Here is a 22,936-nt window from a genome sequence, read left to right as displayed (position 1 = left end):
TTTTTTTTTTTTTTGACAAGATTATTTTCACAGGTCATTTTTCTTAGGTAAACAAGAGGTATGGTTATACTATTATAATAGAATGACTTATCATTTTTTAAGATTATTATATATATATTTTTTTTGAGATAATAGTTTTAAACTTTAAGATTAAAAAAAAAATTGCGAAAAAATAGTTAAGTTACATTCCTTGATCAAAAGTGTAACTCAAAATAAATAACTTTTATAAATAGAAGAAAATACGTTTTTAACATTTCCGAAAAGAAATTCTAATTTTGAAATAAATAAAATATTTGTTTCCGTGAAAAAAGACTTAGAAAAATATTAATGATATTTATCAATCGCTCAGATAATAAAATATAGACTAATAGGCAAACATTTATTGTTCACTCTCCTATATTTACAGCTTCAGAACGGCCCTGAACTGAGTCGGTAATACTGACGGTATAAGTTGCATATAATCATATAATCACATCACTCTATTATGAATTTTTTAATAATTTTATGATAATATTATTTTGTAAACAATTTCATTAAATTTTATTAGTAGCACAATTTGCATGAAAGATGTGAGGATTTAACCCCCATAAACAACACATTCGTAGCCTCCACAAAAAATACACATCATGTTAAATTCATACTTTTTAGCTTTACATAGAATCTAAAAATGAAAAATTAAATTCAAAATGGTTTAATAAAAGTTAATAATTTTGTTGTGTAAAATATTTTTGAATAATTACAATCAGTCACATATTCAAGGAAAATCATGATGTATGCCTACAGAATTTTTTAAAATTACATTATATTTATGAGTCTTAACTAGATACTGTCAAGTTGACAGAATTAAGTAGATATGAAAACATTTTCTTTTAGACCAGCACCTCGAAATGAAACGTATAAAACGATTTGGCAACGTACCTGATTACAATCAGGAGTAATTGCTTAATGTTAGTTTTCCTTAACACTAAATAGTATATATTAATTAGAAATTTAGTCTTAGATACGTAAAAAGGATGATTCCACTCTAGAACAAAAAAATATTCCTGTGGCACTGTTCATCCTTATGATAAAATTTCACAGAGTTGGGAGTTTTAGAAGTAAGTTCAAACATTTTTTTATAAATTTCTAAATAAATAAAGTGCCGCATCCAGTTAATGAGTAAAAATGTATCCAATGTATTCTAAAATGTCTTACCACTATTGACTAATTAACGTTTGGGGGGTTGTCGCACCCCATGCACATCTTATGAAGTCGCTAGTAATCATAATCTCTACACAATTATTGAAATTGATTAAAAGAGTTGTTAGTGTTTAAATAAAAGCTAGTAGAATCAGTTCCACTATTTTGTTTATAAAATATACTAACATTTTGTAGCAAATGATTCTCATTTTATAGGTAAATGACTAGTGTACTAGTTCTGATCTCTAGTGGTAAAATATCTAACTAAGAATATCTCAATTGAAAACATTGGAAAATCAATATGCTTATCTGGAAAAAATTGTTTGTTATCAATTAATAATAGATACTATATCACTTAGTTAAGTAAAGTCGTAATTTAATTATTTTAGTTTTTAGTTTTATAAAACTAATGTATTATTTTAATTTTCAAAAATAATAATTAAATAAAAAAATTACATTATACAATTTTTTCTACTATTTCATTGTTCAAGTGGTTATAATCACGCACAATAAGTGATACAAACATGTATTGTCTACAATGGCTGATACCTGTGCTTCTAATACCAAAGCCATTAAATCCGGCTCTATTACAAACTCATGTTATGTTTATGGTGCTGTACCTTACTGGATTTTTTTTGGAACGAAAACCATGCACCATTTGTAGTATAGTGTTTTTAGTAGCTGTTTTTCTTATATGTTATAGTGGATATGGTAATTGTATATTCTACAGCAGCAATTGTGACTCTGTTCAGTGTGACAACGGCTAACAATGCAATCTAGAAGTATGACAGAATCATCATACTAAATATCATTTTTATTACTTTTCTGAAAATAATTCATTATTAGTTTTAGAAATTGTTTATTAAAATTTAATATTCTTCTGTAAATTTGCCAAATTTTTATCTTCCTATGTAAAATATGACTTAAATTTCTTTCCATAAATTGTTCTTTTCTTTGTTTGTACAAATTGAATTTTGGCAATTTTATATCACTATTCATCTAAGTATAGACATGTATATACAGTTTTAATAAAAACATTTTGTTTTGAATTGTTATTATTTTATATTAAAAAGAAATATTAATTGTATGATTGAAAATAATGTACTATCTAAGAATTATTTGAGTGGTCCTTTATCGTTACATTAATGATTTATTTTCAATATTGAAAGTTTATTAATAATGTTATTACGAATATTACCAATATTAGATGGTGAATATTTATTTCATCTGGTATTTAATAATTAAAAACTAAATGTTTTAACAATATTAGATTGTTTATTAAAATATAATTATTACCTGTAATTTAATCATAATATTAAAATATTTTCATTACAATTACATTTATATGAATTATTAAATTATCTCTAAAAATGTCAATCCCTTTTTTTTTATGAAAAAGTAATTTACATTAACAATTGACATGCCATTCTTACCTGATCAATATTATTCTGGATTAATGTACTGCATTAAATTTCAATCTCATAATTTTTCTTTTTTCAACATTTATTTAATAATTAGTCATTAATCTTGCATGAACTGGAAGTTTTTGTGTTACCTTTAAAATATAACAGGTGACCATAACAATTTTATCAGGGAGCAAAAAATTAAAAAAAAAAAGTATGGTAAATTTAATAGGCCGCTTTAGCACAATCAAAAAATATTTTTTGGGGAAATGACTAGTGCAAAAATTGAGGTAAATAATATTGATTAAACATTTTGATATCCATCACACATGATGGATATAATAAGTATCAATAGTAGACAGTCGACCATTTACATTTTCTATTTCATGTAAGAATAAAAATGATTATTTCTTTTTTTTAACAGTTGATTCAAACATCACCTATCTGTGCTAATTTATCTAATACATAAAAAATAACTAACAATGCATTAATTGGATTTAATAAATATTCATTGATTTATAAACTATGATTATAAATCATTTATATTATATATAAAAAATCTTTAAATAAGTGGGTTAATGACAAATTTCCTTTAGAGACATTTGAAATCTAAATATACACAGTATTACACCTAGAGATCCTACTCCTAAGTCTACAATACTTGTAGTTAAACTTGATAATTATAGAATAAAATAGTCAATTTAAGTTTATTAAATAGTGACTAAAAACTTATTGTTTGAATTAAACAGTTAGTACTTGCCTTAAATTAAAAAATTGTATTCTGAAGAAGTTTTTTGAAAAAGTAACTTGCACAGTTATGCACTATGCTTTTCATCTTTATATTATTTTATACTTATACAGAAGTACAATACTTGAAATAATCTATTGCATTTCGAAGTAATACTCGTAAATATTTTAAATTTAATAAAATTATTTATTTACTGTAGCGTACAAAGGATATTTTCAAAATTAGGACTAAAGACCTATTTTTATTTTTATTTATCGCATACTCCTACTTGTGCCAAAATCATACTGTTTATAGTATTCATTTTTCAATGGAGGCTGTAGCCCTTTTAGCCTCTTTGGATACGTTACTGATCATTTAATATTATTAATATTTAAAAGTTTCATGATTATTAAACAAATAAATATTCTCAAAAATAAATATTTTTATATAAATTACAAAAAATTTGTTTATAAAATTTTGGAGGACTAAGTCTGTCATGTCCTTCAATAAAAGACCATGAGAATAACTTTACAATAAAAATAAAAACTTGCATTTTTATTAATGTAATGGGAGTTTATTTCTATATCATTCACTATACCGTCGCTGATTATAATAAAATAATTATTTCTTGATAATTAAGATTCAATTAATAGTTTAACCCTTTCAGTTCCCATGTCCAATACAATGGACACAATTTTTACAATATACAGGGTGATTGACTAACTATGCCTCGCGAATTTTCTTTAAAAATATTAGTATTATCGTATATGTAATTATTTTATTTGTTATAAATCTTTGTTGAGCTACTTGACAAGAAAAATGAAGATTCAATCTTCATCCCTCAACCCTTAAATCAATATCAACTTTAGTTTTTCAAATAGCAACCCAGTTTTTTTTTTTATTAATCTTGTTAATAATAATAAAAAAAATTTTCTCAAAAAAAAAAAATCAATTTTAATAAATTCTAAGCGAGATATTACTATTTAAAGTTTAGGGGATTTAACAAATAAAACAGTAGTCGGGTAAATATAGTATCGTTATTATTTAGTGTACCGATAAGAAGTGGTAGCGCTTATCGATTTACGATCCATAACGTTCTCGTCTGTAATGATTTTTTCTTAATAAACCCTAAACTTTAGAGAGCCGTGGAGCGCTTAATATTTAATAAAATAAAATATTTTTTTTACAAAACATTTTTTTTTATTAAACTAAATCTAATGGTATAAAAAAAAATAGTGTTGCCATTTGAAAATATGAAGTTGACACTATTTTTAAGCAAAAGGGATGGTGGTAAAAATTTAAATTTTCTCGTGAAACAGCTCATCAAAGATCCATAATGATTAAAAAAAAAAAATTGTTTATAACTCTTATATTTTCAGAGATAATTCATGAGGCATAGTTAGTCAATCACCCTGTATTTATATAATAACGGATTATGATACGCATACAATTTTTCCATATTAAATAAAAAATGTGGTTTTCTACATAAAATTATCAAGCTTTATTCAATTAACATTATTTTGCATGTTTGATATGGAATAATGAATGAAAAAAAATTATAGTAGTTTTGAAATTAAATTGGTTTTAGAATGCATAAAATATGGTTAGTAGTAATAACAAAAATATGAAATGCTCTGTCTGTCATATCTAAATAACTACGAATTATAGTTGAATTTATCATTATTATCTATGGTAAACAGCTGTAAAACAAAAAATCCACCTAAATGGACATTGGGTCTTGGTATAACAATATATAAGAATAACACATGTATTTTGTATTAAATGTAAAGTACATTTGTGGTTTGCAATACAAAAAAAATATTTTACTAAATATCACATAAATAATCCTATGTTATATAATAAAAATTGATCACTTGTGGCTAATATTATTTAAAATTAAAAACTACACATACTAGTACGTGTTTAGCCTTGATAATGGTAATATTGTTCCCGAAATCGTATCCTTGATGTTTTAGTAATTTTTAATGGCTTTTTGATCTAAATATTTTTAGTTTTAAATTAATATTTTTAATATAATTTTAACTTTAAATAATCCTATGTTACCTATTTGACAAATCTTATGTTATTATACAATAAATTAATTTGTTATTGAATTTTATATAGTTTCAGTATCTTAATTTATTTTTATGTTCTACATATTAATAGTAAACATGAAAAGAAAAAAAGTAAATAAAGCTTTCCAACAAAAAATATTTAAAGATTAGTAATTCTTTTGAGTCCCAATGTCTATTCCAATGGACAAACCCCCTTTTTGGAGTAATAAAGTCTAATGACCATTAATTTCAATATATTGTTTTTGTAAAGAAAATTATTAATTAAAAAAAAAAATTTTTTTTCCTCTGCCTGAAACGAAGTTGGTGTCTTTGGTTGTTCAATTTTAAGTCATTGAGCCAGAATACTTCATTTGGTTTTCTTCGTATAATCAAATTCTCCGAGTTTTATCGTGGATGCACTGTTTTACTGTCTGATATCATAATCAACGCTATCCACAAACTTTTCTAAATTGTTCAGAAGTACAAGAAACCTTAGACATAGTTGTCAGAACTTCTCAACGATATAGCTAGAAGTCCCTCTACGATAATCTAAAATATTAGTGAATTCCTTCTCATCCTTTCACCAGTCTCCGTCCATTTTTAGATATTAACGGTCTGATCCACGTTGGAGGAAAATTAAAACATGCCGATCTATCAGAATCTCAACGTCAATCTTTACTTTAGGTTAAAACTTCTCATTTGTAATTGCTTATAGTCCACCACTGGAATCTCGTAACATCCCATTTAAGGCCCCGAGTGATCACTGATTTCACAATCGCTAATTTTGGATTATGTCCGTGTGCATTGTCATTCGTTAAGTTTTAGGATTATGTACTACGTGTGTGCGAGATTAAGTTATTACATTCAACTGAAAATATTGCAATTTCTAACAATAATCAATCATATCTCATATAGATGAGAGCTGAGAAAAATGAATGACGGACACAAAACAAAATCACATAGTAAAATAATTTTAATATGAATAAGAAATTCCTTCTCACCATAAGAGCAATAATAATGGGATTCTTGATATTCATTTAAGCTGTTCAATCTAAATGAGATAAAAATCAAACAAATGTTTTCAACTCAAAAACAAATTAAGAAAATTATGCAAAAATAGTCATTTCCCCGGGGAAGGTTTAGAACCTCGTACCACGAGTGAGAAAGACAAGAGTTACCGACGCGGAAATCGTACATCGCATATATTGATAAGACAATTCAAACTAATTCAAAAATTCAAAGTCGTTTTTCTTAGCTTAGGGGAGGAAAAATATTCAAAATAAGTTTAACTTTATATTCAATGTTTGTTAGATCATGTAACTTTTATAAAAATTGGAGACCTCATTACTATGGCAAACACTTGTAAGGTATTAATATAAAAAAATCCCCTAATTATTAATTTTTTAAAAAGTAATAACAGTGTAAGATTGAAATTGAATTTTTTTGGAAGGGGAACCCAACCTTTTTTTCATGATGTAGGTAAATGTAAAAAACATATGATTTAATTTAATATATATAAAAGACGTAGTATTTCCGGAACATTTTCAAAAATTTATATGAATAAGTTCTATTTTTTAAATATTTAAAGATTTTACACCGCCCCTTGTAAAAAAAGAAATGGTCCGATTAAAAAAAGTATGTCGTAAAAAAGGAGTTTATATTAAGAATTTATAAAAAAAAATTATGTTTATTCTTACATTTTTAAAAAAGTTATAGCAATTTTAAATTGAAAATATAAAATCGAAAATTCTAACACAAAAATGGCACGTTTTTGAACTAAGGCAGCCATTTACACATAAAAGATAAGCTTTAATTTAATATATGTTTAAAGGGCGCAGTATTTCCGAAAAATTTTCTCATTTTATTTAGCTATTTAAAATTCCATCCTATAAATGGTCAGATTAAAAAAAAAAATATGCATAAAGGAAGGAAAGCACTTAAGGTATTTATATAATAAAAAATTATTTTAATTCGTTTATTTTTTAAAAAGTTAAGACAGCTATAAGAAAAAATTTTTTAAATATGTTAAAAACCGTAATTTTTTGGGATATTTTCATAATTTATGGAAAACGAGGGAACATTTTCAATTTTTGAGAGTAATGTCTTCAATTAGATAGGATTTATGATCTTTAGACGTATCGTTGAAAAAAATCTAGTAAGAGGTGAGAAAAAGTAGTAACAGAAACAAAAGTAAAATAGATAAATAAACAATTATAATAAAATTCAAATTAAAAAACAAACCTTCTCAGCTTTGTATTGAAGCTAAAAATCTAGTGGGCTATTGTAAATTTTGAGCGATTTAAAGATCTTTAGACCCTGTTGAATTAGCGCCTATGCTGTTATCAGGCCGTTACATATAGCTGTTTTATATTGTGAACATTTTGATAAAATAAAACATGTTATCTCAAATCTTGATACTGAATGTACTGTTACTATTTTAAAAGCTAGAAAATTAATAGAAATATTTACAAAATTGAAATTGTTAACTTGTTTTTTTAATATTTAAAAAAATTAGTTCATAAAAATCCGTCTCCTTTTTAACATGATATTATATTTCATTTGTTATTTTTCTGATAGAAATTAGAATGCCTTGTAGTTATCTATATTTCCATATGATTTTATTATAGACTGATAGGCGTGTCCTGCTTTAATCACTGTATCTTAAATTCTTATTCATAACAATAATTTCAACTTTCTTGAAAAATATTTTTCTTGTCTAGTCAATTTTAAAAAAGTTTGGGTCAATATGAGTGTATAACCTTTTTTTTATAAATTAATTAATAGTAAATTTAATTGCGTTTTAAAAATATGCATGAATTAATAGAAGATAGGGAACCCGAATACTCCGTCCGGTGACAAATGTTTGTATTTTAATAAATCATTTGGCTCTTTTTTAAATAAGGCAAGGCTAACCTCATAAATGAAACTAAACCTGTAATTTTAGTTTTATAAGGTTGTTTGAAAAGCATACCATGTTTTATGTTAAAACTAGTTATAACACTGATATTCATGTCTAGAATAGTTTTAAAATGTAATTTACTAGTTGCAAAAAATTATCCTTTTTATTACTTGTAATGAAATTATGTAGAATTCAAAGTTAACAATATGTTGACCAATGAAAATTTATCAATGTTAAAGTTTATTCTGTGTATTTATGTGGTTAAATTAAATTTTAATTATTGATAAATATTTTTAATTATTTATTTTCAGGTGATATTTAGGTAACTAAAAATATATTCACTATGGATAAAGATACAACAATTATTTATGAGACTGTCCATGGTATGGAGGCAGATTCTCCTTGGAATTTGACTGATGTACATTTAGATGATATTAAAATGGATAGTAATTTTGCCTGGATGCTCTTTTCACTCATTTTAGGCATTGTTTGGGTTATTTATATAACATACTACAACTCTCGAGTGACTGCATATATTGTTACAAGATTATTAATACGATTTTATGTAACTAAAGGATACCTTAGTATTGGTAAGAGAAACTAACCATTTATTTGTTGCTATCAAATTTCAAGAAAAATTAAATTTAACAAAATAAAAATATCAATTTTCAGGATCATTTACTGTCTGCGCTCTTTCTGGTAAAATAATGTTTAGAGATATTATTTACATCACTGAAGATTTTACTATTAGAGTTCAAGATGGTTGGTTGATATTTCGTTGGTGGCGTTCTTATGTTCCCAAAGATGTATCCGAAGGTATTTTTATTATTTATTTTAATATTATATTGAAATTTCATATTATTAGAATCTTTTCTGTTAAAAAAAATTTGTTGATTTCTTAATATATTTCCCTAATTACTAAAATTAGATGTGTTAAGATTTATTTCTATATTGTAATATTAACTGTATAATAATAATTATAATATTGTCAACTTTTCTTTTAACATTCTTAGATTTATCACACTCCGACACTAGACTATCTGTTATGTTAAATGGGTTTGAAATGCATTTATATAACCGGTGTAAATTGTACAGTAATTTAGAAAAAATGTTTAACCTTGATCCAACAATTATACCATGGGATGAATTAAGCTCTAGTAAGTTTTTAATGAAAATTTTGTGAACTATTACTTAATTTTAAATATTTAGAAGAAGAAGTAAATAAAAGTAAAGATAAACAACAAGAAGCAGTTCTTGGTAAAAGTTGGAGAGATCTTATACCTGTGATTAAAATGGAGGTTTCTTCGGTTAGTGAAATCTAATTTATTAATAATTAATAATTAACCTTTATTGTTATATTATTTCTTTAAAATGATTAGTTTTTGTTTTAAGTAATACAATTTGGAATAAGCAGTATATTGTTAATGTTTGATTAAAAAAAAAGAATGCATGCTTTTTAAAATTTGTAATTTTATGTCATAATGATTTCAATGAGATGATTGTCATTAAAGCAAATATTTTGAGGTTTCTCTAGAAAATTGAAAAAGTTTTTTTTCCAAATTAAGCCATTTTATTGTGGAGATATTTATTGGTCTTGTTATTCTGAAATTGTCAATAATTGTTTTTTTTCTTTTTGAGTAACTTAAATTTGGTGTACACAAAGAGAAGTCCAAATCCTGAAAGATTCAAAAATATGATAAAGTTGAACTTAATGATCTAAAAAAACTTTTAAAAAAATAACTATTACTGTGTCCTACCTTATATAATTAAAATGAATATTATTGTCAGCCTTATAAATATTTTATTTGATTACTAATTGTTTTAATATTTAGGGCCGAGTTGTATTTGGTAACCGATTAATACCTACTACATTACTAGTCAATGTCGAAGAAGCACATTTTGTATATTCTACAAAACCAGCTGCTTCCAAGTTAGATCATTTTATGCATTTTGTGAAATGTAAAGCTGAAAATTTTAAAGTAATCATAATTAATTAATTTCAACTAGTTATTTTAAATATAATCTAAAATCTTGTTAATATTTCTAGGTAATATTAGCTCCTAGTCCTAAGTATACAGGTATGGCTGATGATCCTCCTCGATATATGGGTGCTGGCTTTGTTGTGTTTTCTTCAAATAATATAGAACTTTATTATTATATGGATGAACCCGGTATTTACTTATTTTCAAAATTTAAGATAATTTTTATTCAACTTCTTTAAATTTTGTTTTTTGAATAGGACTTGTTCCCGAAGAACCAGAAATGTTACAACTTGCTAATGGCGATATTGTAGAATCAAAGCCACCCATATGGGGAATTGATATAAAAGTAATAATAAGAAATAGTTATAATAATAGAAATTAATTTATGTTAATGGAAAAGTTAGAAATAATATGAACTTTTTTGTTAAAAAGAAAAAAAAATTATATTTGGTATGATAAGTTGAAAAAAATTAACTCATTTAAATTGACGTATAACCACATTTTCTTCAGCTACACATCACATTATCAACCTATATGGAAATGTATTGGGATCTGAATCATTACTGTGTGATGATCTATTGTTAAACTTTGTCTCTACAATGCCTTGGGTCACATATCTTGTATCTTATCTCTCTTTTTTTTTAATGATTCCCTGTACACTTTCAATAACCAGTTGTGTCAAAATATTTTCTCGTTTTTCAAAATATTGTTAAAATTACATAGGTATCTAAGTTTAGTGAACATAATACTGAGTAATGGTATTACAACCTTTCGAAAAGTTAAAAATATTAACATTTTGTATATAATCAAATGTACACATTTTATATTTTAGTGTGGAAAGGGAACAGATTTTAGTTATGGTCCTTGGGCAGATCGACAAAGAGATCATTTATTTAAATTATTTTACCCTCAAGATTATCAACCTCTTAAGGTAATTTCAATAAGATCAAATGTTTTTGAATTAATTGTAGTTTTAACAGTTTGTAAAACCTTGATTACTATACTATTATAGGTCAGTGATTCTCCTTTACCTGGAGAAAAACGATGCGTACAAACATTTGATATTCGATTAAATACCCTTTATGAATCAACAATTGATATATTATTTTCTAAAAATAAAGTAAGTAAAACTATTTTATTGTATTTGACTTTCAATTATTATCTAATTAGTTGATTTGTTGAATAAAAGGAAACTAATGCTGTTCATATAAATGTTGGTCCTGGTTCATATATGGAAATAACATTACCTTGGTTGGTGTCGCATGATGGTTATACTACTAAAATAACTGGACAGCTTCTTCATTTAGAAGCTACTACAAGTTTACAGGTATTAAAAACTCAATTTATTAATTAAAACAACTTCTAATTCAAATATTCTATTAGTTTAATAGTAAATTTAGTTACTCTTTTGCTTACATTTTATGGTTTAAAAAAAATTATACAAATATTTCTTTAAAAAACAAATTATGTGATTGTATCATTATATAATATAAATTATTTATAGTTTCGAAGTTTACTGGAAAGTGAAACTTTAGAATTTACTGCTCATTGCCATTATCCTATTCAATGGAATGATCACCAAGAATGGTTATTTAATTTAACTGGTTGTAAAGCTACTGGTTGGTTCACTTATGCCCACAAAGGGTTTTTTCAAGGTAAAATTAAACAAATATTATTATTTCATAAAATAATTTATAATTTTAAATAGAAATGATTAATGATTGGGCAAGTAAAAGTAGACCAGATATTTTTCATTTTGTGCCTTATACATGGAAATTTACTGTTCTATTTAAAGATTTTGAGTTAATTACTATTAGTAATGAATATAATTGGATTGACTGTTCTTCTCAAAATCAAGAAAATGGTAATTATATTTTCTTATTTAATTATTAATGTTAACATGAGTTTAATATATTATATTTTACATGCTTCAGCCCTTATTGCTGTTAGTGGTGATTTATTTGATTTTTCATTCGATCTTCCATTTATTGGATTTTTACCTGAAACCTTACCTCTTCGATTTTGGATTCAAGGAGAAAGCATAGATTTATCTATGTATTTGCCTGTAGTATGTACTAGTCGAAGTATATTATTATCATTGAATAAAAATGCAAAAATTCTTGGTCGAGATGGCAAAGTTTATAGATCTAAAATGAATGATAATGGTCGTAAATGGAGAAATGTTTGTCAAAAGAGGTATAGAAATGGAAGTATAATTTAAATTTTATCAATGAAAATTTACACAAGAGAAATTTCCTTTATCTATTCCAAATAAATTATATATTTTCTTTATAATTTTTCTTTTTGAAGGAGATTTGATGCCATAATACTATTTATAATTACACCAGTGTATATAAACTATTAAAAAATTATTTAAAAAAAAAATTAAATTTATATTTATAGTCTTGGATGGGTTGATTGTTGGACTATGCCAATAGTAGCATTATCTATCAATTTTATATACCATCCTATGCCAATGTTTGGCCCTCCCCCTCAAGCAAATATCACTACACCTGAGAAGGAAGAAAAATTACTATCACCGATGAGAATGCAACATCACAAAACACAAAATATTTCAATTCATTGGACTGAAGTAAAAAATAAGACAATTACTAATAACCTTAAATTTGTAGTATATGTTTATCATTCATTGTAAATTAATATTAAATATTATTATAATAAATTTCAGGAAGATGGTCAAAAATTTGATCCTACTACTTTACCATCAGATAAGGTTAGTTTAGAGCTAGAAATAGGATCATCAGTTATATTTTTGTATGGTTCATGGTTGAGACATTTTTATCATTTAAAAGTAAATATATTATTTAATATAATTGTTTGCACACAGCAAATTATATGCTGTGCTTTAGGCTCAGTAATCGGTACCTATGCTGTGTCCAAACCATATGACTAGCTCTCTCGCTCCTTTCACCTCTTCTCCCAGCATGTAATTTAGGCTAAGGCAATAATTCTTTATATTAGTGTAGTACGGGTGTGTTTTTTGTTGTTAATTTTTAAATTCAAATATCATAATTATATATTCCTATTTTTTATTATTATTGTCAAAAATATGTGATATTTGTGAATTTAAATATATCTGTGAAAGAATCTCTGTATAATATATTTGTGTTGTTGTTTTAATAAGTTTGTTTCAGGTGACTGTTGCATCTGGCTAGTGCGCATATCTTATTGATGGTTCTGTGAGTTATTATTATATTACTGTTAAATTATTGAAAAGATAGTTAATTGAGTAAATATAAGATATCCTAGTGATATATGATAGGGATTGATTCACTTATGATTTTTTTAATTATTTATGATAGTGGCTAGTAAGTGATTTAAATTTGTTATTTTTTATTATTTTCCTATAAGTGACTAAATCTATTGTAATATTAAATGAGCAAAGGCAGATATAGGCCATTTAGCACACAATATCACTAATACTTAAAAAAAAAAAAAATGGTTAAAAAAACAGTGAATGGACACATGTAAAACTACCCTTATTTATGTGGAATCAGAACTACAAACTAATACTTAAGATATTTATTGAGTTAAAACACCAGCCTGGTAAAAAACATAAGTTTTTAGGCTGACTTATGTCTAAGATAAATAAAGTTCAGTATGCTAAATATGATGAAAGTCATACAACTGGAAATGCTGTTTAACTTATAAAGTGGCAGAATTAAAAGCTAATCTGTAAAAAATTACTACTATTCAATATTTGTAATATAATGAAACTTTGTGCATGAAGAATGGGCATTACATTTGCTTAAATAGTCTAGAAAGACAGTAGTGGAAATATTAGCAAAAAAACGCGAGAATTAAAAAATGAGCTATCACTCAGTAATACATTATTAGCATTAGCTAAAATTCCTACAGAGGTAGATAAACTGAAGAACTTTGTTAGTAACCAAGCACCACGTCAGAAGATGTAAATACTTTAACAATAAGACTTATTGTAAATTTTACTTTTTTATATAAGTTTGTTAACACTTTATTGGAAGTCCTCCTCAATCATGTTTGTTATACGTTATATTACTTTAGCACTATGTATTTACTCTTAAGTTAACCTTGTGAAAAATTTTCATTAAGACCGAAAAATCGTTTCAAATAAATACTTTGAAAGAAAAAAAATTTAATGTTTATTTAGTTTTTATTTATTTAATGTTTCAATACAATTTCTGTTGCATTTATTTATTATTTTTAGTAGTTAAGTTTATCACCTTGTTACCTGCTTGTTCACATTACCCAAATTTGTGTAGGTACCTCCTCTCACCTTTGGTATAGTGTGTGAATAACTAGACACTCCCTACATAATATACAATCTATTAATTTCTTCATCCAAGAGTATAGGTGCCGGACTATGCAGCATACTATTTTTCACTCCACATTCAATAATTATTATTCAAATTTTTTTGAAATTTATTTTAGGAAAGCATTTTTGGAGAAGACCAAATTTTTACTGATATGAATGAAAAATTAAATCCAAAAAACCCAACTTCAGATAAAATTTCTGAGACAGATAAAAATAATACTAATGATGCAGAAATAAAAAATCAGATAGATCTTCGAGAATATCGCCCATTAGATGTAGTTATATCAATAACAATGCATGATTTGCAAGCACATTTAATAAAAGTTAGTATAATTATTCATTAATTCTATTAAATACTCTATAATATAATTGTTAATTATGTAGAATTGTAATGATAATGATCCACCATGTCCTGTGATTATAATTGAACGATTTGGATTGGAAATGAAAAAAGGTTATAATGATACTCAACTGCAACTATTATTGTCTCCTAGTTTACTTATATCTAGTGACAAGCTAAGTAATAGACATATAAAAGATCATCATCTAAATCAAGGACATTTAATGCTCTCTGCTTTACAGGTTAGATATAAAAATTGTAATATGTATTAAAATTTGTTATTTCTTAATTTTTGTTTTTATTTGACTATTATAAATAGATTAGAGGTCATGCTATGTTTAGTGATACTCAAAGAAAACTTGATCAAGACACTTTAGAATATGCTTGGCTATTAGAAATACAATTAGGAAAACTGAGTGGAAAAGTTACTGCACCACAAGTATATTTACAAATATGTTGTTAATAGTAATATTTATTGGACTTCACAATATTATAAGGGTTCTTCAAAAATATTTTTATGGTTATCACAATGTCTGTTTTTTCATTTTGTGATATAGTTGATTGATATCGTAGAATTTTATTCTTTACAACTGAAATTTATACAAAAACTGTATTAGGTCTAAATATTTTTCAAAAATAAGTAAAATATTTTGTTAAAAATCTTTCTTAACATTAATGTCTTAATTATTAACTGAAACTGATCTAAAAAATTTGTGAGTCCAATATTTTCTACTGTTACTATTTATTTACATTTTGTCATCCTAAACACTTATTAACTTATATAAATTAAAATTTTGATCTATTTCTGAGCTGAATGATTTGATTTATTATTAAAAACTTTTATAATTATGATTATTCATACTAAATATTTTTGGTTTGTTTACTAGTTATTTCACATAGTAACTGGCCTTGAAACATTATTCTTATTGATGATTGATTCTGAGAATCAACTAAGACCTGCTCATATGCCACTTGAATGTCATCATGGATCACCACCAATTATGTGCCCTCATAATGATTCTCAAGTTCAATACCGATGTCCAACAGCTGATGAAATAAAATATAGAATGATTCGTGTAGCTGTTGATGCTGTAGATATTCACTTGGTAGAATCAAGCACTGCCATTAATTTTTGGGTAAGAAAGCAAAATATTAATATTAATAAACTTAGTAATAATTGAGATTTAATTGTCTTTTTAAATAAAAAACTAATTTTATTTCTTCAATTTTTCAAAAAATAATAGTTTTTTCTTCAAATTTTTATATAATTAGTTTAAATATATTGATTATTATATATTTATTGTTATATTATAATTATTTTAATGATTTTAATTTTATTTACTCTTTAGGCATCACCAATAAGATTATCACATTGTAACTTGCACAGTAATAATTTAAAGTCTGGTATTACTTTGGTTATACCAACAGTAAAACTCAAACAGTTTATTTGTATAGGCATGCAAAACATACCCGGTATAAATAGTAATACTAACACTACTGGAAGTAATCGTTCTCAACAACGGTAGTAAGTAATTCCTTTATTTACTTTCTAGGCAAAAATTATCAGAAATTATATAATCAATATTAGTACTCGTTCCCCTTTGTTAATATTTTGAATTTTCTTAAAATTTTATACTTTTAAGGTTTAAGTGTTATATTATATAAATGGTATTCTTGCAGTAATAAGCAACTTACTAATCTACAAATTCAAGAATGTTTTTTTTTCAACAAAATTTTAAAAATATATAATAATTTGAATATTATTGATAATTTTATTATATTGATGATAGATATATGTCTATTCATATGCCTAGCCATAATTTTACTTCAAATTTTCTTATGAAGTAACTAAAAAAATTATTTTTATCTAAATAAGTATAGAAATATATATGTCTTTTAGTAATACCAGTACATATTCTGATAATCAAGACATTTGGTTGGAAATTGGCTCTACTTCACTAGGTCCGTTAATACTAGAATTAGCGTCTTCACTATCTGATTCTGACAAAAACCTTCATCTTGTCCAACATAAGTATATTGTATTTTTATGTAATAAATAAATAAATTTATTTATTTAATGTCTTAATTTAGGTATTTAAAACTACACGATGAAAATTATAAAAGACTTTGGTTTTTATGGCCAAGTGATAACCAAGTTTTAGTTGTTGGTAAATGTGGTTGTGTTGGTGGTTGTGCTTTTTTTGGTTGTAATAAAAATGGTCAAAGATTTTTCAAACCTTCAATAAATGATACTCAAGATGGTGTAAACGTTGCTGCTTTTAGGTCTCAATTTTAAATTATAAATACTGTTAATATTTTTCAAAATAATTATTAATAATTTTTATTTTTATTTTTACAGAGTCAATGAATGTGGTAAAGATCCAGGATTTGGTCAAAGTATTTTACACGATTGTCAACTTATTTTTCATACTCCTCCTTATAATATCGGTAGTGGTGTTTTTATTCATGACTATCCAATACCTCAATGGCCTTCTATCCGTCTTACTAATAAGGTAAAAATGAATAGCTTTTTTTATTTTTATTTATATGAAATCATTTTTCTAATTCACTAGTTCTAATTTATGAGTTAAAGTATTTCTTTAATAATTGTCAATTTTTATTAAAATTTTTATACTATATAATATTTTAAATAAACATAAATACTAAAAATAAACTTAAATTAACATAAATTTGTTACTAACTGAAATTTAATGAATTTTATTGGTTTTAATATTTAGCTAAAACATTTTTAAGTAGCTTGACATGTTTCAATTTTTAATATAAAGTATTTATTTTATAGTCTAAATATTTTCAAGTATTAATGAAATAAGTTATGTATTTTAGGATTTCATTTTTTTAAAAGCTTCTACTTTATATTTTATGCATACTACTTAAATAATTCCAGCTGTTTGGGGCTTAAATAAAAGGTATAAGTTTTTCTGCTTTTAATGTTAAAGATATTATAAGAATATTTTTAAATTAGATAATGTATTTATTTGTTACAAAAAAAAAAAAATGTGCACAAATATAATTATAAATACGCTTAAGGTTAAATAATTATTCATTTTATTAAATAAATTTTTATTTTATTAGCATTAGATTTTAGCAAAAAAATGAATTTTTTAAATTATAGTACCAAAAAATTCATTTAGCTTTAAATTAGAACTTGATTCCCTTTGACTTTAAAGAAAAGTTTTTTTTTGACAATTTTTTTGTATTTAAAAAATATATCTATTTTTAATATAATTAATAATTGATGAGCTGATTATTTTAATAAAGGCTAAAATATATATATATAAAATTAATGAAAAACATGTATTATTAACATATATTAGCATATAACTATTGTACTAAATAACAATTTTTATTTTTGAGTTACTAATCTAATTTACCACTATGTTTAAATAAATTTATAAGTTATGCAAATTAATTTTTTTCTATATTAATTGAAGTTTGAAAACATAAAATTCTCTGTACAAGGTGATATTGATTAACTATGCCTTATAAAATATCTTAAAACATATTAAAAATTAAGTGTAAAATATATTATAATTTTTTCTTTTCAGAAGTGAATAATATTTCGTGTTCTAAAAAAATTGATCCTATACTCCTTCTCTCTTTTAAAATAGTATTAATTTGAATATTTTAAATAGGAATATGTTTTTAACGAACTTAAAAATAAAAAAATAATCTCTTTAACTAAATGATTGTTTGAAGTTATTATTTTTTTTGCTTTGATGTAATGCTAAGAAATATTGGTTTTACTATGATATGAGTGTTTTAATATTATGTATGAAAATTTTCATTTTTCACAAGACTGATTCTGTTGGTTAATACGCTAAACAGTTGAACTATGAGCACCAACAATTTGAAAAACCATTCATTTTTAGAAATTTAATAATTACTCTATCATAATTATTAATTAGAAACCCAAGTACAGGAAGGGTTTAAAGAGACCATCCACCAATGTAAATATTTTAATTTCATCTTAATTTTTGAATGTGTTCTGACATGTGTTGATAACTTTTGTTTTATATCAAACTAAATATCTTGAAATGTGCTAGAAAATGAAAAAAAAAACGATCTCTGATTGTTTTATTATAAAAAATCAGTCATCAAATAAAAAAATTTATAATTTTTACTTCATTTAAAATTTTTGAAAATTATTTTTTTTCAAAAATTCCGGAATATTTAATAATTCAATACTTATATAAAATCAAAACTTTTTAAAAGTACATAATGATAAAATGATAAAAACAGTGAATTAATCACTGTTAGATATCATGTATAATTGTCCTAACTATGCTGTTTCTTCAAGTGTTCTGAATGTTTTTCTTGCTTATAATCCTTCTAAAGTATTATTTTTTACTAAAAAATAAGATGATCAGATGAATTTAAAGGAGGATCATGACTCTTTATCCAGTAAGTTATGGAAAATTGGCCCTTAGCTTAAACTGTTATTAATAATTTTGCACTTCCTTGGAAAATTTTCTGTTGGCATCCTTACATATATGTTACTATTTAAAAAAACTAAGTTGATACTATTTTAAAGGGGAGAAAAGAGTATAAGACAACATTTTTTTTATGAAAATTATAGATCATGGTATATTACTAACTTCTGAATAGAAAAAATTATAATATTTTTTATATTTTTAAAGATATTGCGTGAGACATAGTTAATCAATCACTCTGTATATTCAATTGTTGTTTTATTTTATAACATTTAACATTAAAAATGTGTCAATTAATTAAGCATATATTAAACTAATTATCTGTTAAAAGTGTTTATATAATTAAATAATTTTTGATAGATGTATCAAGAACAATGCAATGGAACTAAAAGCAGTCCTAACACTTCTTCAAATTTACCATATACTGTAAAATCTGGGGTCATACCATCTCCTTTACCCACCTACCCTTTATCTAGACGTTTTTCTTACTCATCAGCTGCTAGCCGGTTTGTTTTTAAATTTATAATGTAATTTTTTAAAAAAAGTAGCAAACCTATCATCGACTACTCCTTTTTTAGACTTAATGAAGTACAAACTATTAACTGTGAAGTGCCTTATTCACGTCTTTTAGATGTCAGTCCAAATTCTGTACTTCCATCAGATTCACAACCATCATCACCTAACAAGTTCAATATTAATAAATCTATTTTAAGTATACCTGAAAATACATTATCTGTAGACAATGCCTCTTGTCCAAAATACAGTATATCTGATTCTAGACTAGCTGTTGACTATTTTAATTCAACAGTTTTACAGTATAATACATTAGTTTCCAGCTTAGAAAAAAAATCAGTATGTATTTATATTTGACCCAAATAGCTGGTAAAATAATAAAAACATATTTTTTTAATATAAAAGTTTTTTAATCAATTTTTTTTAGCCTACAACTAGTAATATTAATTCTGCTCAATCTTTACATTTGACTAACTTAAAACAACCATATTCACGGACAATTTCAATAACTAGTGACAATCCATCTGACGTGTTTTTCTCAGCAGAAGAAGATCTTACTACAGCAAGTTACCTAAAAAGTAATGATAATTCTAAATTGGATTCAGAAAAAAGTTCATCATTGAAAAGTTCATTAAATAGCGAATTTTTAAATAAGTTCGTATTTACAATTTATGCTTTTGTTAAATTAACAATGAATAAATAAAATAAAAAAATTATTTTTAGAAGTAATTTTGGAAGTGAATCTACAATTGTATCAAGTCATTCCTCTGTACCTAGAAAATCAATGTTTGTCGATAATTTAATTGTTCAAAATAATTCAACCATGAATCTAGAAGCAATTAATGTAAGAATATAGTAGTAAATATAATGTTTATATTTAATATTTCTATAAAAAACATCTATGTTCCATTTGTTTCTATTTGTCAAATTAAAAAAAAAATCAAACTATTTTTGGAGTTCTTGGATTAATTTTTTTTGACTGTGTAAGGCTGGCTCACTTTGATTTTAATTTAAGTAAGATGGATCAATATATTTTGGTTTATGTAAAGCTCTAGAATATTTGTAATATATTATTAATAAATTAGTTAAAGAACAAAATTATAAAATGTTGGTTATTAATAAACTCTAAGTTAATGTAAAATTAAATTATTATGATTAGTATCCCTTTTTTATGTAGCTGAATAGTTTGTAAATATATCACTTTTTATATACAGAGCTACATAATTAAATGGTGGTAATAAAAATTATTTATTTTAAAGAAAGAGACATATTAATTTAAAACTTATTTCTACTCTACAATATTTTGTGTTTAAATATATACAATAAATAATTGAATCAAAGTGAAAGATTTTAATTTTTTTTTAGTGTGATTTGGCTGATGATGAAAAAACATTATTAGCTGTTGACTTATGCAATGAAACATTTCATAGTCCATTGGTAAAGCACAAACATTTTGAAAAAGTAAGTTAAACAAATTAATAATATACAAATAATTTAAAAACTTAACTCACTTATTAAAAATGTTTTGTCTATTAGAATTTAGATGGTGGACTTATTGATTCATCTGATTCACGATCAGTTTCTAGTACATCTTTTATGTCTGCAATGTCATCTCAAGAAGATTTAGCACTTGTAAACTTGCATATGCATGTTAATAAGCCTATCATGGATTCTCCTCTATTAGTTTCTACCTATACAAATCATTTATCCCATGTAACTTGTAACAATTGGTCTCAATTATCTTTACCAGCTGGTTCAGATGTATTTACAGTTCCAATTTATCAACACACTGTTGATGATAGATTAGTATTCATTGGTAAGTTTAATTAGTATTAGTAAGATATAATTATTGAAAAATTGTATAAAACAATTTTTTAGTAATTAAATATTTTATTATAGTTTATACTACAATAAAATAGAACAATAGTTTTAAATGTTATATATTTATTCTATTAGGTAGTCGACATGTACCAAAATTTGAAGTAACGCATGAAGGTTTTACTAGTTTAAAAATGGTTCAAAGAACAGATTCTAAAGAAAAAGAACCCAGTCCACTAACAGCTCAAACACAAAGTACCAAGAAATATACTTGGGATCAACCACAATTTGATTATACTCAAAATTCTAAAGAAGTATTTGAAATTGGTAAGTTAATTTAATTTGTATTCATTTAACATAATAATTCCACTTTTAATATTTAAAAAAAATTCAAAATTTTAGATTGTGAAGAAGAAATGTTGTCTTTACGTAGCGAGACTGGTACACGCACAACTATTATTATTAAATTTAAAGGGGACATTGATTTAATGATTACTCCTTTAGTATTAGAATCTCTACAAAAGTAAGATAGCATGTTCTTTATGTTATTAGTTAATGATTTTCTAATTTTTTCTAATACTTATATTTTTTGTAATTTCGAAAATAATAGTTTTTCTTTTGATAATCTTAAGGTTTATTGACAGTCTAACTCCACTTTTGAGCCAACTTCATCCTCTTTCTGTATTGAATCATTTACATTCGAGTTGTATTAGTAGTGTCGAAGCAGCTAATATATTAAAACGTGATAAATATTTAAGTCAAATGCAAGGTGGTGGTAGTAAAAGAAGTACTGTAGAAAGGGTAAAATCAAATGTGACGAAAGATGTTCAGATAGATTTACAACAACCTAACAGAGTATATGAAGAATTTATAGCATCGCAAGTTCAAGGAACTATAGTTTTACCTAAAGTAATTTTTTTAATTTGTAGATTTTGTGTAAAACTGTATGATCATTAAAAAAAAAATGTTTTAAATATTTTTTTTTTTTTTGGTTTTCTTTAGTTACACATTTTATTGAATTATTAACTATGTAATACTTTTTAACTTCATCCCTTATGCCTTGTTAGGATGTCAACTTAGTTTTTTTGAATGGAAAAACATATTTTGATTTTTTAATTTTATAGTAAATGGTATTTGAATTTTTAATATAACTTTATTCGTGTTAAGATATAAAAATTGAAAGTTCTAAATTTTTGAATTAGTATAATACAAGAGGGATTTGAAATATAGGTAGCTAATTGGTTTTTTATGATAT

At 24.6% G+C, this 22,936-nt stretch overlaps 2 protein-coding genes across 10 annotated transcripts in view; both read left to right on the top strand.

Moving 5' to 3' along the window:
• Nucleotides 1–1,528: 1,528 nt before the first annotated feature.
• On the top strand, nucleotides 1,529–2,228 carry LOC126901176 (bladder cancer-associated protein). The gene has a single exon (XM_050677484.1). It carries the CDS (start codon nucleotides 1,704–1,706, stop codon nucleotides 1,944–1,946), a length of 243 nt encoding a protein of 80 aa, XP_050533441.1. The 5' UTR covers nucleotides 1,529–1,703; the 3' UTR covers nucleotides 1,947–2,228.
• Nucleotides 2,229–8,021: 5,793 nt separating this feature from the next.
• Nucleotides 8,022–22,936, top strand: part of LOC126900973 (transmembrane protein KIAA1109 homolog) — a 76,559-nt gene continuing 61,644 nt past the window's right edge. For 6 of the 9 annotated variants that reach the window (XM_050677104.1, XM_050677068.1, XM_050677087.1 and 3 more), the window contains exons 1-33: nucleotides 8,023–8,224; nucleotides 8,574–8,852; nucleotides 8,935–9,078; nucleotides 9,276–9,419; nucleotides 9,472–9,569; nucleotides 10,095–10,241; nucleotides 10,310–10,433; nucleotides 10,502–10,590; nucleotides 11,077–11,175; nucleotides 11,257–11,364; nucleotides 11,434–11,571; nucleotides 11,749–11,899; nucleotides 11,953–12,108; nucleotides 12,179–12,440; nucleotides 12,648–12,837; nucleotides 12,934–13,056; nucleotides 14,676–14,882; nucleotides 14,944–15,141; nucleotides 15,219–15,338; nucleotides 15,787–16,035; nucleotides 16,249–16,424; nucleotides 16,800–16,931; nucleotides 16,991–17,182; nucleotides 17,259–17,412; nucleotides 19,711–19,856; nucleotides 19,929–20,202; nucleotides 20,291–20,517; nucleotides 20,587–20,707; nucleotides 21,229–21,324; nucleotides 21,400–21,679; nucleotides 21,820–22,008; nucleotides 22,084–22,204; nucleotides 22,314–22,590. In XM_050677104.1, the coding sequence (XP_050533061.1) occupies nucleotides 8,606–8,852; nucleotides 8,935–9,078; nucleotides 9,276–9,419; nucleotides 9,472–9,569; nucleotides 10,095–10,241; nucleotides 10,310–10,433; nucleotides 10,502–10,590; nucleotides 11,077–11,175; nucleotides 11,257–11,364; nucleotides 11,434–11,571; nucleotides 11,749–11,899; nucleotides 11,953–12,108; nucleotides 12,179–12,440; nucleotides 12,648–12,837; nucleotides 12,934–13,056; nucleotides 14,676–14,882; nucleotides 14,944–15,141; nucleotides 15,219–15,338; nucleotides 15,787–16,035; nucleotides 16,249–16,424; nucleotides 16,800–16,931; nucleotides 16,991–17,182; nucleotides 17,259–17,412; nucleotides 19,711–19,856; nucleotides 19,929–20,202; nucleotides 20,291–20,517; nucleotides 20,587–20,707; nucleotides 21,229–21,324; nucleotides 21,400–21,679; nucleotides 21,820–22,008; nucleotides 22,084–22,204; nucleotides 22,314–22,590 (5,379 nt within the window). In that variant the 5' untranslated portion in view covers nucleotides 8,023–8,224; nucleotides 8,574–8,605. Of the gene's footprint in view, nucleotides 8,225–8,573; nucleotides 8,853–8,934; nucleotides 9,079–9,275; nucleotides 9,420–9,471; nucleotides 9,570–10,094; nucleotides 10,242–10,309; nucleotides 10,434–10,501; nucleotides 10,591–11,076; nucleotides 11,176–11,256; nucleotides 11,365–11,433; nucleotides 11,572–11,748; nucleotides 11,900–11,952; nucleotides 12,109–12,178; nucleotides 12,441–12,647; nucleotides 12,838–12,933; nucleotides 13,057–14,675; nucleotides 14,883–14,943; nucleotides 15,142–15,218; nucleotides 15,339–15,786; nucleotides 16,036–16,248; nucleotides 16,425–16,799; nucleotides 16,932–16,990; nucleotides 17,183–17,258; nucleotides 17,413–19,710; nucleotides 19,857–19,928; nucleotides 20,203–20,290; nucleotides 20,518–20,586; nucleotides 20,708–21,228; nucleotides 21,325–21,399; nucleotides 21,680–21,819; nucleotides 22,009–22,083; nucleotides 22,205–22,313; nucleotides 22,591–22,936 lie in introns of all 9 variants that reach the window. The other 3 variants (XM_050677080.1, XM_050677072.1, XM_050677094.1) reach the window with 2 other exon arrangements.

The sequence above is a fragment of the Daktulosphaira vitifoliae genome, unplaced genomic scaffold, assembly GCF_025091365.1.
Source record: "Daktulosphaira vitifoliae isolate Bord-2020 unplaced genomic scaffold, ASM2509136v1 Scaffold_1, whole genome shotgun sequence".
In the NCBI taxonomy this organism is placed as follows: Eukaryota; Metazoa; Arthropoda; class Insecta; order Hemiptera; family Phylloxeridae; genus Daktulosphaira; species Daktulosphaira vitifoliae.
Note: the sequence above shows the minus strand (reverse complement) of the source record. Positions and strands in the feature narration are given on the sequence as shown.

Coding starts and splice junctions, on each gene's coding strand:
- LOC126901176 (XM_050677484.1), top strand. CDS start 1,704: ATGTATTGTCTACAATGGCTGATACCTGTGCTTCTAATACCAAAGCCA.